The sequence below is a fragment of the Taudactylus pleione genome, unplaced genomic scaffold (genome assembly GCF_031769625.1).
Source record: "Taudactylus pleione unplaced genomic scaffold, aTauple2 ptg000683l, whole genome shotgun sequence".
NCBI lineage: Eukaryota > Metazoa > Chordata > Amphibia > Anura > Myobatrachidae > Taudactylus > Taudactylus pleione.
The window spans coordinates 659,587-674,660 of record NW_028285085.1 but is presented as its reverse complement, the minus strand read 5'-3'; the positions used below and the strand labels follow the sequence as shown (position 1 = coordinate 674,660).

Here is a 15,074-nt window from a genome sequence, read left to right as displayed (position 1 = left end):
CAGGTGCTGGCGTCGATCGCGGACCGGCTTGCGGTCCCGACTGCGGCCCCTTCTAGGGCGTTGCCCCAGCCTACCATCCCTCGTTCCCCAGGTGTGACGCGTCTGGTGCAGTCTCCGCCCGGGTCTCAGACTGTGGGTCCTTATGCGGGTTTGCCTGTATTTGTGCAATCTCCCACGGTGCCGCAGCAGTCAATGGTGCCATTTCAGGGGTATCCTCAAACGGTGCCCCCTCCCTGGGTGGATGTCCTCTCCAGCTCTGTTCAGAGCCTGGCGGCTTTGTCATCGGCCTTTCAATCTATGTTGCACAGTGATTTGCCCCCACGGGCGTCCAAGCGACCCGTTCCGGCTTCACTGGCAGCTCAGTTTACGGACACGGATGTGTCTTCGGATGACGGGGAGATCCATGAAGACTCTGACTCGGATGCTGGGGCCCAGGAGGTGGAGGCTAAGTCCTCCATTAATGTGCCGGCATTGGTTAGGGCGGTGCGGGCCATCCTTCATATTGAGGAGGATGTGCAGGCTCCCAGGTCAAAGTACCCTAACTTTAAAAAGGTCAAGGTGACTTCGACGGTTTTTCCCCTGTCAGACCAGTTAACGGATCATATGGCAGGGGCCTGGCAGTTGCCCAGCAAGAGATTCCATCCGCAGAAACGGTTGGCTTCAAACTATCCGTTTCCTGAGGCTCATTGCAGGAAGTGGGAAACTCCGCCTGCGGTGGATTTCCACGTTACCCGCTTAATTAAAAGCGCTACGCTGCCTCTGCCGTCTATCTCCTCCCTGAAAGATCCCACGGACAGGAAAGTGGAGATTTGTTTAAAGTCTATTTACTCTCTCTTGGGGACGGTGGCCCATCCGTCCATGGCCATCTCTTGGGTGGCTAAGGCCATCGAGAGCATGGCCAACGCTTTGGAGGATACCTTTCCGGAAAAGATGCTCCGGAGATCCAGAAAGCGTTGATAGGACAAATGAGGGATGCGGCTTCCTACATTGTGGAAGCTTCGTTAGATGCGAGCCTGCTGACCTCTCGGGTGTCGGCTGCCGCTGTGTCAGCGCGTCGGTCCTTGTGGCTGAGGTCTTGGAGAGCTGACGCGGACTCCAAAAAGGGCCTAGAGGCCTTACCTTTTAAAGGGGAGTTGCTTTTTGGTCCAGACTTGGCTTCTGCACCTACCAAGGTACGGAGCTCTGCCTTTCGGTCCTTTCGGGTTCAGGGCAAGGCAAAAGGTCAGTCCTTCCCGAGGCAGTCGGCGACCAAGGCCGCTTCTAAGCCCAAGAAGCAGGCCTGGAGTGCCAGGCGCCCTTCTTCCAAGCAGGAGGATAAACCCTCTGCCTGATGGGACGGGCCTCCCTCTGGGGGACCCCAGAGTGGGAGACCGACTTCTTCTGTTTGCCCAGTGCTGGCACGATACCACCACGGATGCCTGGGTTCGAGAAGTGGTCTCCCAGGGGTACGCCCAGTCTTTTCGGCACAGACCGCCCCGCCAGTTTTTCTGCACCAGTCCTTCTCAGGATACGACCAAGACCTTACAGATTCAGGTAGCTATAGAGTCCTTGCTGAAAGCAGGGGTCATTGTTCCCGTTCCTCAATTACAACGAGGGACAGGGTACTATTCTTCTCTGTTTCTGGTGCAGAAACCCAATGGTTCTCATTGCCCTATCCTCAACTTGAAGTCTCTGAACAAATTCCTCAGAGTTCCCAGGTTCAGGATGGAAACGTTACGTTCCATCATTCTGGCGATGGAACCGGGGGATTACATGGTGTCCCTGGATATCCAGGACGCCTACCTCCATGTTCCGATAGCACCTTCGCACCAGAGGTATCTGAGGTTCACTATCCTTCAACACCACTATCAGTTCCGGGCGCTACCCTTTGGTCTCTCCACGGCACCGCGGGTGTTCACGAAGATTATGGCGGTCATGGCCGCACATCTGCGGAACCAGAATGTACGGCTGCTGCCGTATCTGGACGACCTCCTGTTGCTGGCGAGCTCCCCGGAGGTACTGCTTCAACATCTCCACCTAACGATCGCTTGCCTGCAAGCGCACGGGTGGCTGATAAATTGGAAAAAGTCCTCCCTGATTCCATCTCAGCGGATGGTTCATTTGGGGGCTCTGCTGGATTCTTGTCAGCAAAGGATCTTCCTGTCTCCGGAGAAGGTCTCCTCCCTCCAGCTGCGGATACACAGTTGCCTGAGCAGTTGCCGCCTGTCGGTTCATTCGGCTATGAGAGTTCTGGGGTCCATGGTGTCGACATTCGACATGGTGGAATTTGCCCAGTTGCATTCCCGGCCCCTGCAAGGGCTGATTCTATCGGAATGGAACGGGTTACCACACCGGATCTGCTCTCAGTTGCTGGTGTTGTCCCCGGAGGTTCGGCAGTCTTTGGCTTGGTGGCTTCAGACGGCTCATCTGCTCGAGGGGCGCCCCTTTTGGATCCCGGACTGGGTCCTGCTCACGACGGATGCCAGTCTTCGGGGTTGAGGGGCAGTGACCGGCTCGTTGTCACTTCAGGGTCGTTGGTCTGCGGAAGCTCTTCTTCTCATCAACATTCTGGAACTGTGGGCAGTATACAGGGCCCTGCAGTCGTCCGGTCCCGTTCTGTACGGAAGGGCGGTTCAGGTGCAGTCCGACAACGCCACCACGGTGGCATATATCAACCACCAAGGAGGAACTCGCAGTCGGGCAGCGATGTTGGAGGTATCTCGCATCCTTGCTTGGGCGGAGTGTCACATTCCAGCGATCTCGGCAGTCTTCATTCCCGGAGTCCTCAATTGGGAGGCGGACTTCCTCAGCCATCACGACGTGCATCCCGGGGAATGGTCGCTTCACCCAGAGGTGTTTCAGCTACTCGTGGACAGGTGGGGGCTGCCGGAGCTGGATTTGATGGCCTCCCGTTACAATCACAAGTTGCCCGTTTACGGGTCAAGGACAAGAGACGCAGGCGCCAGTCTGGTAGACGCGCTGTCGGTGAAATGGACGTTTCACCTGGCGTATCTGTTTCCTCCGATATCCCTACTTCCTCGGGTTCTGCGGAAATTTAAGCAGGACGGTGGCACGCTCGTGCTGGTAGCTCCGGCGTGGCCCAGACGTCCTTGGTACTCCGATCTGAGGTGCCTCTCCATCGACGCTCCGTACCTTCTCCCTCGGGACCTGTTGTCTCAAGGGCCCTGCCTTTACCCGGATCTGGGTCGGCTGTCTTTGACGGCGTGGCTCTTGAGACAGCCGTCTTGAGGTCTAGGGGTTTCTCCAGTTCGGTCATTGGTACCATGCTTAGGGCACGCAAGCCTGCTTCCGCACGGATTTACCACAGGGTGTGGCGCACTTATTTTCAGTGGTGTGAATCCAGAAACTATGACCCTCAGGTGTTCCAGGTTTCCAGAATCTTGGAGTTCCTTCGATCGGGTTTGGACCTCGGCTTACGTCTGGCCTCTCTGAAGGTTCATGTGTCTGCTTTGTCCGTGTGGTTTCAGCGACGGATTGCTACACTACCAGATGTTCACACCTTTTTCCAGGGTGTTCTCAGGATCCAGCCTCCCTTCGTGCCTCCTGTGGCTCCTTGGGACTTGGCGGTGGTGCTACGGGTTTTGCAGGGTCCTTCTTTTGAGCCTCTTGAGTCGGTGGACCTCAAGTGGCTGATGTTCAAGACCGTTTTTCTCCTGGCAATTGCTTCTGCCAGGAGGGTGTCTGAGTTGGGGGCACTTTCCTGTCGCCCCCCTTTTCTGATTTTTCACCAGGACAGAGCGGTGCTCCGCACTCGTCCTCAATTTTTGCCCAAAGTGGTTTCAAAGTTCCACATTAATCAGGAGCTTGTCGTGCCAGCTTTTCAGTCACCTGATCTTTCGGCTGGTGAAGCTTCCTTAGATGTAGTCCGGGCACTTAGAATCTACGTGGACCAGACTGCTTCGGTTAGGAAGTCGGATTCATTGTTTGTCCTCTTCGGTTTTCACAAGAGGGGTTGGCCTGCCAACAAGCAAACGTTAGCCCGTTGGCTTCGTTCAGTTATTTGTGAGGCTTATGCACAGGAGGGTTTGCCTGTGCCAGCCTCTGTTAAGGCTCATTCCACTCGTTCTGTGGGTCCCTCTTGGGCTGCTAGACGTGGCGCCTCTGCTGTTCAGCTGTGTAAGGCGGCCACTTGGTCTTCAATTCAAACGTTTTTGAGGTTCTATGCGTTTGACACCTTCACCTCTCAGGATGCATCCTTCGGGCGCCGGATGCTCCTTTCAGCACAGGAGCGTCCCCGCCCTTAGTTGAACTGCTTTGGGACATCCCCAAGGTCAACCCTGTGGACCCCCTATGGACCCTGAAGTAGAAAACAAGAGATATGGTAAGAACTTACCTTTGTTATCTCTGTTTCTACGAAGTCCATAGGGTCCACAGGGCGCCCGCCCTGACGCACCTGGCTTCATATGGGCTGTGTGGCTGGTCACCGGTTTTCCGTCTCCCATTTCTGTGAATATGGTTTCTTGTGTGTTCCAGTCTTCCTTCTCTCTGTTTAGTCTCCTCCTCTGGCCTTGGCTGCTTACCAACTGAGGTGCCTGTGGCTCAGGGGCGGGGTATATACAAGTGCATCCTGGGAGCAGCAAAGCTTTAACTGCGTGGTGCCCGTGGATCCAGATCCAGCTATACCCCAAGGTCAACCCTGTGGACCCTATGGACTTCGTAGAAACAGAGATAACAAAGGTAAGTTCTTACCATATCTCTTGTTTTACCAACCTCACGTGTCGCTCTGTGCCATCAGAATGTCTTTGTCCTAACGTTTCTTCTATCCTTACACCCTCACATAATAATATCACTAAAGAACACTCTACTGAGACACAGAGGTCATGGCAACTAGCAATGCTGAAGAGGGTTACACTCTCAGCATCAGGGGATACTCTGCTGCTCTGTCACTGGTTATTTCCCCTGACATAAAATGGGATATATATAGCTTTCTTCTTTCCGGTGAGAAAAATGTTCTCAGCTGAAGGCAGAGAAATTACAATTATACACATACATTATATACAGTATTAGGTCAGGACAGAATAGACATATGCTATATATTGATATTAAACCAACCAACTTGCAGCACAAAGTTTAAAGTATGTTAAAAGACGCGGCAGTTTGCATAGGAGACATAAAGAGCTGTGTTTATCCCATTGGTTGGTATACGTTGCTTTTAAAGTAGACCCTTACCCAGGATTAATGGTGTGACTGGCGTAATTTCTCAGTCCCTTCAACTAAGAGAACACGGGGGGTATCTCTAGGAAATATGTGAGAAGTAGGAGCAGTAGCAGGGAAAAGATAATAGGCGAGTATAACTTATATGTGTTATTAAATGCAATTCAACTACAATCCATATTATGAAAGTTGTGACTTATACCAGAGGTTACCCAACTCGGCCATTACAGTGCAGGTTTTAAGGATATCCATGCTTGAGCCCAGATGGTTAAATCAAATTGATTGAGGTGCTAATTAAGGCCCTCATTCAGAGCCGTATGCTCTGAGCAGAGCGCACGCTCTGAATGAGGGCCGTCCTCCATAACTATGGAGCGTCCCCCTGGACGCTCGTATAGCTGTGGGTCACCACCCACAGCCTATACGAGCGTGCAGTTTGATAGCCGCGATGGTCTTGACCATCGCGACCATCGAAACTGCGAGCCGGAGCCTGCGGTTGAGGTTTTCAACCGCAAGGCCCGGAGTGATTTTGGCTCTATCAGAGCCAAAATCACTCCCACTGACATCACTAGTGATGTCAGTGGGCCGGCTTCTGACGGTAGGCGTTCCCTTGGGAACGCCCCCGTCAGGGAGGCACGCCCCCGGCACGCCCACCAAAGGGGGTGTGCTGTCAATCACCATCGACAGCACGCCCCCTTTGATCAGACACAACGAGCGAAGGACTTTCCTTCGCTCGTCGCGTCTGGCGCATGCGCACGACGGAGCTCCCGCCGTCGTGCGCATGCGCAGTGCACAACATCGACCCACTTGCGAGCGGACAGCCGCTTGCGAGTGGGTCTGAATCAGGGCCTAAGTCAGCTGTGCTAAAGCATGGATATCCTTAAAACCTGGACTGTAATGGCGGAGTTAGGTAACCCCTGTTTTATGGTTATATACAGCATTTTCTGTATTTGGGTTCCCTTAGAACATAGCTATTTATTATTATTTATTACCTGTTATTTATACAGCGCACACATATTCTGCAGCGCTGTACAGAGAATATTTGCCCATTCACATCAGTCCCTGCTTACAATCTATATTCCCTGTCGTTTAAACTTCTACAGTATTTCCGCAGTGACAGTACTTGATAGAACTTTTTCTAATATTAGTATTATTTTTACTGATTTATAAAGGGCCACAGTGCTGGACAGTGGGGAAAACAGCAGACACGGGACAGTGACATACAAGGTGGACAAAACAAGTGTAGGCAGGGCCCACAAGGAACCATACAAACTAGTGGAAAAGTGGCAGGGCTGAGACAAGGGGAGAAAGCATTACTTGGAGATTGTACCAGTGAGCGTCACAGAATCCAGCTCTGAGCTGCAGCAGACACTGGCCAGGGCGACACAGTACACTGACTTTTTAAGTCCAAATGAAGGGTAACTTAAGCACTTTCAATCATTTCAAAAAATCATATCTTATGGTGTGAATAGTATAACTGAGAATAGAGCAGGATCTGGTGGTAGTACAGTATTAGTAGTAGCAGTAGTAGTTTTCCTTAAGGCCCCCCATACACGAGGCGATAAAGCAGGCGATCCGACTGATTGGTGCTATTTTCCTGCTATATTGCACCGTGTATGGGGGTCTTTAGACTGTTTAAAAATGTGTAGGTTGAAGGTGGGTATCATTGGGTGTAGCAGCAATGTAACAGGGCTTTATTATACCCTATGCCGACCTCGACCCTAAACACATGACATCATGACATCACACAAAGGGGCAGGTCCATCAGCTCCACTGCTGGCACTGCCCTGAGTGTCCCTTGGGGGGGTCATACATGTGAAGGATTAGTGAAGAGAACAGACAAATGATTTGGATTTCATAGGATGAGAAGAAGAGGGATGGTAGCAAGGGTGTGACTTATTAGGTGCATATTATCCAAGGATAAGGCTAGGCTCAGTGCTGACTGATAAAGATAACGGCTATGAATAAGAGCATATGGACGGGGGTTGTGCAGTCCCATTGATGTGTACCCCTTAGGCGAATATCCACATTTAGGGGTCTAGTTACTAAGGGGAGAAAAGGGGGAAAAATGCTAAAGGCATAGAAAATCCCTGTACATAGCGCTTCTCAGTATGTACTAAAGGGATTTTCTCTGCCTGCAGCCTGCCAGCGCTAAGTGCAGCCTACAATATTGCACTGCACCTGGGGCACTTAGCGCTGTCATAGACACCTATGGCAGTGCTAAGTGTCCCAGGTATTACTAACAGGAGATGTCACTTACCGTCAGGTGTCTTCTCCAGCGCTGATATCGCCTCCTGTAGCTGCCGTTATCTGCTTCTCCCCACTGGAGAAGCAGGACTTGAGCTGCGTCAGTTTGGCCATTTGTAAATAAAGTTTGTTGAACAAAAAAAAAGTCGCTGCTGCTGCCGGCTAGAGATGGTGAGTAACACAGGGCTGCAGGGGAAGGGAGTCTCAACTTTTACCGCCGGGGAGGTGACTTAACGTACACCCTCCTCGGCTGGTCTATTTTTAGTAACTGCTGCGTTAGCCAGCTCCTGCATCACAGCGGTAACAGGCACAGCAGGAGTGGCTTTAACGCAGAGTCTTAGTAAATAGACCCCTTAATTTAGTACACGCAATGCTGGTGCAACAGCAGCCGACTTGCATGTAACTCTGAATCAGGGCCTCTCTCTGAGTTGAGTTGACGCGGCTGCCTCTTATGCTAATGCCGGAAATACGTCTCAGGTGCATCATTAGACGTACCATCGGACGCACCACTGAGACTTGCACTAGTCCGATGGCAGGTGTGGTTCCTCCTTCTTTGCACGCAGCCGCTGTCTGCCTAACCACCCCCCTGCTACCTCCCAGGTCCGCCCACTAACATCCACATTCCCTAAATCCAAATACGTTCTGCGTCTCTGTGCGGTAACAACCAGTCTGCATGGGCAGTACGCCTCAGACACATACGCGGTACTTATAACATCGGCCAACTGCGTGAATATCGGCGATGTGTGCGGTTACCGTGTGACTCAGGTCCATAATGTCAGAGGAAGTCAGGTTTATGTTATGGCAACACATTTTAGGGATAATGAAATGAATACATAATTGCAGACAATCCAGGTGGGCTGAGAGGTGCTGGGGGCATGGCACCATGAAATGTGTCATCGTGGCCTAGCCCTGTGCTGTGACTGTGCCACTCAGTAGTGTGTTGGCACAATGACGTGAATGGTATCATCAAGCCTCAGCAATATCCTCTTCATTTTAAAGTGGGAGGGATCCTGGAGGGTTTTCTACTTTCTCTGCAGTCTGGAATTCAAGACTCTCCTGGGCATTACGGGAAAGTAGACAAGTATGCAATAATAGATCACGGATGTAAGCTGATTTGTTACATACAGATCTTATGTTCTTCAGTGCACAAGAAAACCGGATGGAGAGATTGGAAGTACGAGGTGGATGGGAGATTTTCAGGTGGAAAGCAGATAGTAGGAATTGCGTATGGCAGTGCATAGATCCCCTTCCGTAGATGTACCCTGACGTCATCAGCAGTTACTGTCCAACATCATTCCCTACTATCCACGTGGACATAAAGGGGGAATATAAACCTGTGGCAAGCGAAGCGAGACACCGGCTCGAAGCTTGCCTTTATGGGCATGGGACAGCACTTAACCCTCACTCACGTCACTTCCAGGTACAAATACTGAAGGGGACACTACCGATTGTGTATAGATCAGGGTTGGGTGAGATGTCACCAGCATACATGAGAGCAGGATGAGAAAGAGTTGGGGTAGATACTGAAAAAATAGAGAGGGGTTAGTTGATCCAGGTGCTGCAGGCCAGAGGAGTGCAGGCCTCCTCCTTAGCTGGGCACTGAAAGATGGGTTCAGCGTGTCCAACATAGGAAAATAAAGGTAAACCAGGCACACAATTAGGGGATTTTCCAGTTGGAATGGGTATAATATACCGTCGGCCGCATGGCCGGCGGTTCGATTCCCGTCAGCGTCAGCCCGACAGGAGCAGAGTGCAACGCAGCGGAAGCCCGACAGCACTGGAAATCCCGATCGTGGATAGGTTAGTATCCCCTAACCTAACCCCCCTAACCCTAACCCTCCTTAGGGGTGCCTAACCCTAACTTCCCCCCCAAGTGCCTAACCTTAATCCCCCCTTAAGTGCCTAACCCTAACCACCCCCTTCCCCGCTGCCTAAACCTAAGTCCCCCGGGGGGGTGCCTAACCCTAAGTCCCCCCCGGGGGTGCCTAACCCTAAGTCCCCCCCGGGGGTGCCTAACCCTAACCCTCCCTCCGCCTAGCCTAACCCTCCCGGGGGGGTGCCTAACCCTAAGTCCCCCCGGGAGCCCTAAACCTAACCCTCCCCCCCTGCGGCTGTCCGCTCGCGTCGCCCGGCATCACTATGATCGTGATGCCGGGCGCCGGTCTCCCGGCGTCGAGGAAATGCGGGCGTCTACATCCAGACGCCCGGCATTTCACCCTTGCCGGGATAAGACAGTCGGGAAGCCGGCTGCAGGTATATAGGCAGTCGGCTTCCCGATTGCTTCCCTTCCAGTTGAACAAAAAGTACAGACTGGATCGTCCCATTCCAAGGGCCTCAATGCTGGACACATTTTTATTGCTGTGACTGTAAACAATCACCTTATTGATTAGGGTTCACGTCTAATTTGTCTTACAACGTGTGACAATTGAGAAATTATAGATATTGCTGAACCAGCTGATTTATTATTATTTAATAAAAACAAAACACAAATTGGAGACCAACTAGAATGCCCATAGCTTGGTGCCAGTGATTAAGCAAAGCTTGATATTAGTGTAAGACAAGCACATGAAACTCATATTAGTGCTAAAAAGGGACAGTCAGACCCTGCTGGACTAAATATTACATTAGATACAGTATATTAAATACACATTGTAACTTGAAAGGACAAACAACTATACAGTACTTGTTTGCATCCATGTATTGCATATTTTACTGCTATGTAGTTAAGTGACATGACTTAAACAGCAATTCATTATTATTTAGGACTATTTATTAAGTGCAGAAAAGCCCAATCTATGGTAAAATTATGCTGGCCATACACTAGCGCGATTTCGGGCCGACTGCACAATTTTAGATGCATCGTACGATGCATTGTGTGTAAATCGTGTTGTATTTAGGAAGGAATACGATCCAATGCCGCTGTTCTATCGTATCTTATGATAAGACGTGCAGCCCATATTATCTGTCGTAATCGTATGCAGATCGTGCCGCGTATTTGCACATGCGATGCACCCTCAGAGCGGCGTCATTTAAATCTATTATGATCGCATGTTTTTGGTGAGGCACGCGATCGATCGTATCACGACCAGTCGTATAGGGGTGAGTGATCGTACGTCAGATCAGATCGTATGTACATCGTGTGTCATAAAAGCATTATATCATGCGGCCGGGACTGCCAGGGAGCTGCCGGGGAGTTCAAAGGAAAACGTATGATGACTCGCATATTATGCTGGTCGTACTAGTGTATGGCCAGCATTAGGCTTCTCCCTAACTAACAAAGGCTACCATTATCTTATAGAAAAACTTTCTAGACAACAAGTGCAGTGGTTATCCCTCCATTTATCATCTCAGGATAGTGCAAGCAAGGAAATATTCAATGAAAAAAGTGTCTTAATTAAATACATTTTTTTGTTAACATATTCTTGGAATGCTATGAATGAATATAAATATATATATATATATATATATATATATATACAGTACACATATATGAATTAAGGGTTTTGAACAAAATATGGGACGGGACATATTATACTAGTTATGTGCAGATTGTCATTGGTACGTACAAGAGCTGACATCGTTCTCTTTTCCAAACAGAAAAAAAGTTTAATGCATAATGCCAAAGACTGCGCACAATGTAATAGCCTAAAGAGACATACAGTATACAACCCAAACGATGCTGAAGGTCAAAGCAAAGTGATGCAGCATTATCAAAGGGTTAACAGCTTCATTGTATTCATTCAGAATAGAAAGTTGTCATATGGTTTAGAGCAGTTTGTAGATTTTTCATTCCAATTTTATATAAAGCCACCAGAAAACCTAAATAATATTAAAGCAGTGTGAAAGGGCAGGAGCCATGTGTAATAGAAGCTGCCTAAAGCCATATAGTAAACGCAATCACAGGAGAACGCTGTGAAGATTATGGAATATGGAAATTATAGGCATGTGCCCATAAATAATTTTTATTGCTGATGGCACACATTACAGCTTTGGGATGAGAGTGTATAATTCGGATATAATGACATATCAGTGATGAAGTTTGTGCGTATTTCAGTGCACTTACTAAATCTGAGCAAAACATTGCATGTGCTTCCACAATTCAATGTAATCTGAGTCTGAATAGTCTCACTATCACAAATCCCTTAAAATGTAAATGAGAGCAGGATCAGTAGGAGCCTCCGGGGCTGCTGAGACTAGCAGGTAGCGCAGCCCGATGACTAGTGGCAGAGGTGGCCTGTTGCTGAGTCAGCCTGCAGATTCTGGTGCTTAGTGCTGAGTCACTGACAGGGGGCATACATTATCCGTGCAGCTGGCAATGCGTCTTGTCCTAAAAATCCTCTCAGATATTTAGAGAATTGCGCTATGTGGGCAACAAAGTCATCTCCGCGTACACCACACTCTCCTGAAGTCTCTTATCCCTGCAGTCCTTCTGCAGTCACTGTTTGGCATTTAATATATGTGTACATAATGGTTGTGTATAATTGTATTTATAATATGTATGATGGTTGTGTATGATTGTATTTATAAAATGTATAATGGTGTTTGTATGTATGTATGTTGTTTGTGTGTGTGTTTATATAATTTATATGTATGGTGGTGTGTCTATGTATGTAAGCATGTATGATGATGTGTATGTACATATGTATTATGGTTGTGTATGATTGTATGTATAATATGTACAATGGGGTGTGTGTGTGTGATTATATATAAATTATATGTATGGTGGTGTGTCTATGTATGTAAGCATGTATGATGGTGTATATGTACATATGTATGTATGGTGGTTGTGTATGATTGTATGTATAATATGTACAATGGTGTGTGTGTGTGTGTGTGTGTGATTATATATAAATTATATGTATGGTGGTGTGTCTATGTATGTAAGCATGTATGATGGTGTATATGTACATATGTATGTATGATGGTTGTGTATGATTGTATGTATAATATGTACAATGGTGTGTGTGTGTGTGTGATTATATATAAATTATATGTATGGTGGTGTGTCTATGTATGTAAGCATGTATGATGGTGTATATGTACATATGTATGTATGATGGTTGTGTATGATTGCATGTCTAATATGTACAATGGGGTGTGTGTGATTATATCATTTATATGTAAGGTGGTGTGTCTATGTATGTACATATGTATGATGGTGTGTATGTACATATGTATGATGGTGTGTATGTACATATGTATGATGGTTGTGTGTGTAAGGGGAGAGGATGGATACTATTGTCATGTTTGGCTAAATTTAGATACACAAACCTAATTCAAGGATAGTAGAGGGATAAGTATAGACAGCCCACAATACCCTGGCCGCCACCTCACTCACACACTCACACACATACACATATCTGAGCTACATTGCTAGGACCCTGCATAAAGAAACTTTCCTATGCAATGACAGCCCAGGGCAGAGCTGGGGAATTGATGCTATAGGGTGCAAGCACACAACAGTACTGTAACCTCTTCTTAAATGCAATATTCTCACTTACCCAGGGTCAAGATGAGCCATGACTGACGATGCCACAGTGGGCCACGCTCATGTGGGGGTAGTTCTCGATCCCACACGGGTCCCACGGGCATTTTCTATCAGGGAAAGAGGGAAGTTGAATAACTAAACGCCCGGAAAGTGCCGTTATGATCCTGAGGAAGGAGACAGAAGCGTTACTCTGTATCTTGCCTATCCCTCCCACTCACAGCGCGGTGTGCCCCTGTGGGTCACCTCCTGATACCTACCTGGAGGGCACAGTGTCTCCTTACCTGCCTGTGACAGTGTATTTCCTATGTGCTGCTCCCCCCCGGTATATGTTCTCTGTGTCCTCCCTGTAGCCCCCTCCTCTATCCCTTCCCTATGTCCCTGTACCTCTATCCCTCTATCTATCTGTCCCTGGACTGCTTCCCATGTGCAGATTACACTCCAATGCTGCTGAGTTCTCCTCTCTGCAGTTTTAATGGGGGAGGAGGCAGACACAAGCCCGGCCCCTGGCCCCCTGTCTGCAGAGTCTTCTCTGTATGAAGGTACTCTGCATCACTATACAGCGCAGTAAGCTGATTGCAGTCAGCATACAGTATATGTACATGCACATTGCACGATGCAGGGCGTTCATTGCATGAAGTATGGCCAGATTCTCATTATACAGTGTATCACCCATCTCCTTTGACATCATAGTAATTACCCATTGTCACTCGTTATTCTGCAGAAATGCTGATGCGAGAGAGTGAGTGTGTGTGTGTGTTAGTCACACATACATACATACATGTATGTACATACACACACATTAACATAATAACTCATCCCGGTTCTTACATACTGTATATAATGCACCACCAGTCAGTGCAACGTACTAACTTATATTAGGCTGGGCTGTCACATCAGGGTTGTGCATTGGTCGCAATCACATATAGAGGGCAGAGGATAGGGGAGGGGGACTAGTAGGACATGGGACAGGAGAGAGGAGGAGGAGGAGAGAGGAGTCCTGTAGTCAGATTTGGAAAGAAGCGAGACAGAGAGGGGGCAATAAGTAATAGAGATGGTGATGGGTAACACGGACATGGTGTCCTAGGTAGGGGCTCAGGATAGTTAGAGGGATGGGGCTGTTACAAAGTTACTGCGGAAATAAATGGCTACATGGAGAGAAGTAGAATAAAGCACACCAGGGACAGCGGTGGATACACTGACAGCGACAGACCGCAGTACTAACCACACAGGACAGAGTGACCAGTCGGTAAGTGCTATTACTTTATTCATCACTTAGGTCCAGGTAGTAATGGCATGCTATAGTTTTCTCTCTGCCAGCTGTGCCACTATCAGCTGAGTGCTAAGCTTTATTTTAGTAGCATTATTATTTTATTTAAATTCTATGTGTATCTGCAGTATAAAGAATAGGTCAGGTCAACACTACAACTTGAGCTTCCCATATTTAAAGAATGCAAAGTTTCTGTTGTATCATTACACTATACATACATACATCACAATGTTACATCACTTTTGCCCTTTACTTTAAAAGGCTTTCCAAGCTTTGCTCCATAATTGTACTAAACTCACTTTTCTTTGTTTTGTTATACTTAATAAATATGATTGTATCAGGTCTGAATAAATTGCATGAACTGCGTTCTACCCTTCCCTCTATAGACATTATACTATGAATAATCATTTATCTGCTGAGCTGGGCAATTACAGCATACAGCAAGTTGATGGTTTCCTGGCTAGTTTTAGCTCTCTAGACATACACTGATGGGATACTGCTAATGAGTTTGTGTTCCGGGTTCCGTAAATGATGTCGACCATGAGCATGTCAACATAAGAATGTCGACTTGGTGATAATGTTCACAGACAACATGTCGGGCATGTCGACATTCATCTAGTCAACACTGATGGCATGTTGACACGGTCACAATGTCGGAAATGTTTTTTTTTAATGCAAGCCTAACCCCTAACGCTACCCCCTAACCCTAATCGTGATGTCAACATTTTCTCAATGTCAACATTTTACAGATGTTATATTTCAACCATATTGAGATCAAAACTGTCAACATTCTGGTGCTGACATTATTAAAGTTGATATAGTCAATGCGGCCATAGTGACAATATCCGTGCCATGATAATCGTTTCCTCATTAAAGTTATAATTTTATAAGTTCATAAAGAGCAAGCAGTAAGGTTAGGGT

The 15,074-nt window shown here is 47.9% G+C and overlaps 1 protein-coding gene and 1 long non-coding RNA gene across 4 annotated transcripts in view; one reads left to right on the top strand and one right to left on the bottom strand.

Annotated features, from left to right (window-relative positions):
* SCN4B (sodium voltage-gated channel beta subunit 4) overlaps nucleotides 1-13,337 on the bottom strand; it is a 95,255-nt gene extending 81,918 nt beyond the window's left edge. The window contains exons 1-2 of one of the 2 annotated variants that reach the window (XM_088455982.1): nucleotides 13,144-13,337; nucleotides 12,900-13,050 (exon numbers count right to left, since the gene is read on the bottom strand). In XM_088455982.1, the coding sequence (XP_088312108.1) occupies nucleotides 12,900-12,990 (91 nt within the window). In that variant the 5' untranslated portion in view covers nucleotides 12,991-13,050; nucleotides 13,144-13,337. The remainder of the gene's footprint in view (nucleotides 1-12,899; nucleotides 13,051-13,143) is intronic. The other variant, XM_088455981.1, reaches the window with a different exon arrangement.
* A 563-nt stretch (nucleotides 13,338-13,900) lies between these two features.
* The window catches only part of LOC148477908 (uncharacterized), a 73,993-nt gene continuing 72,819 nt past the window's right edge, over nucleotides 13,901-15,074 (top strand). For both annotated transcript variants that reach the window (XR_015872460.1, XR_015872461.1), the window contains exon 1: nucleotides 13,901-14,132. This is a non-coding gene — a long non-coding RNA (uncharacterized LOC148477908). The remainder of the gene's footprint in view (nucleotides 14,133-15,074) is intronic.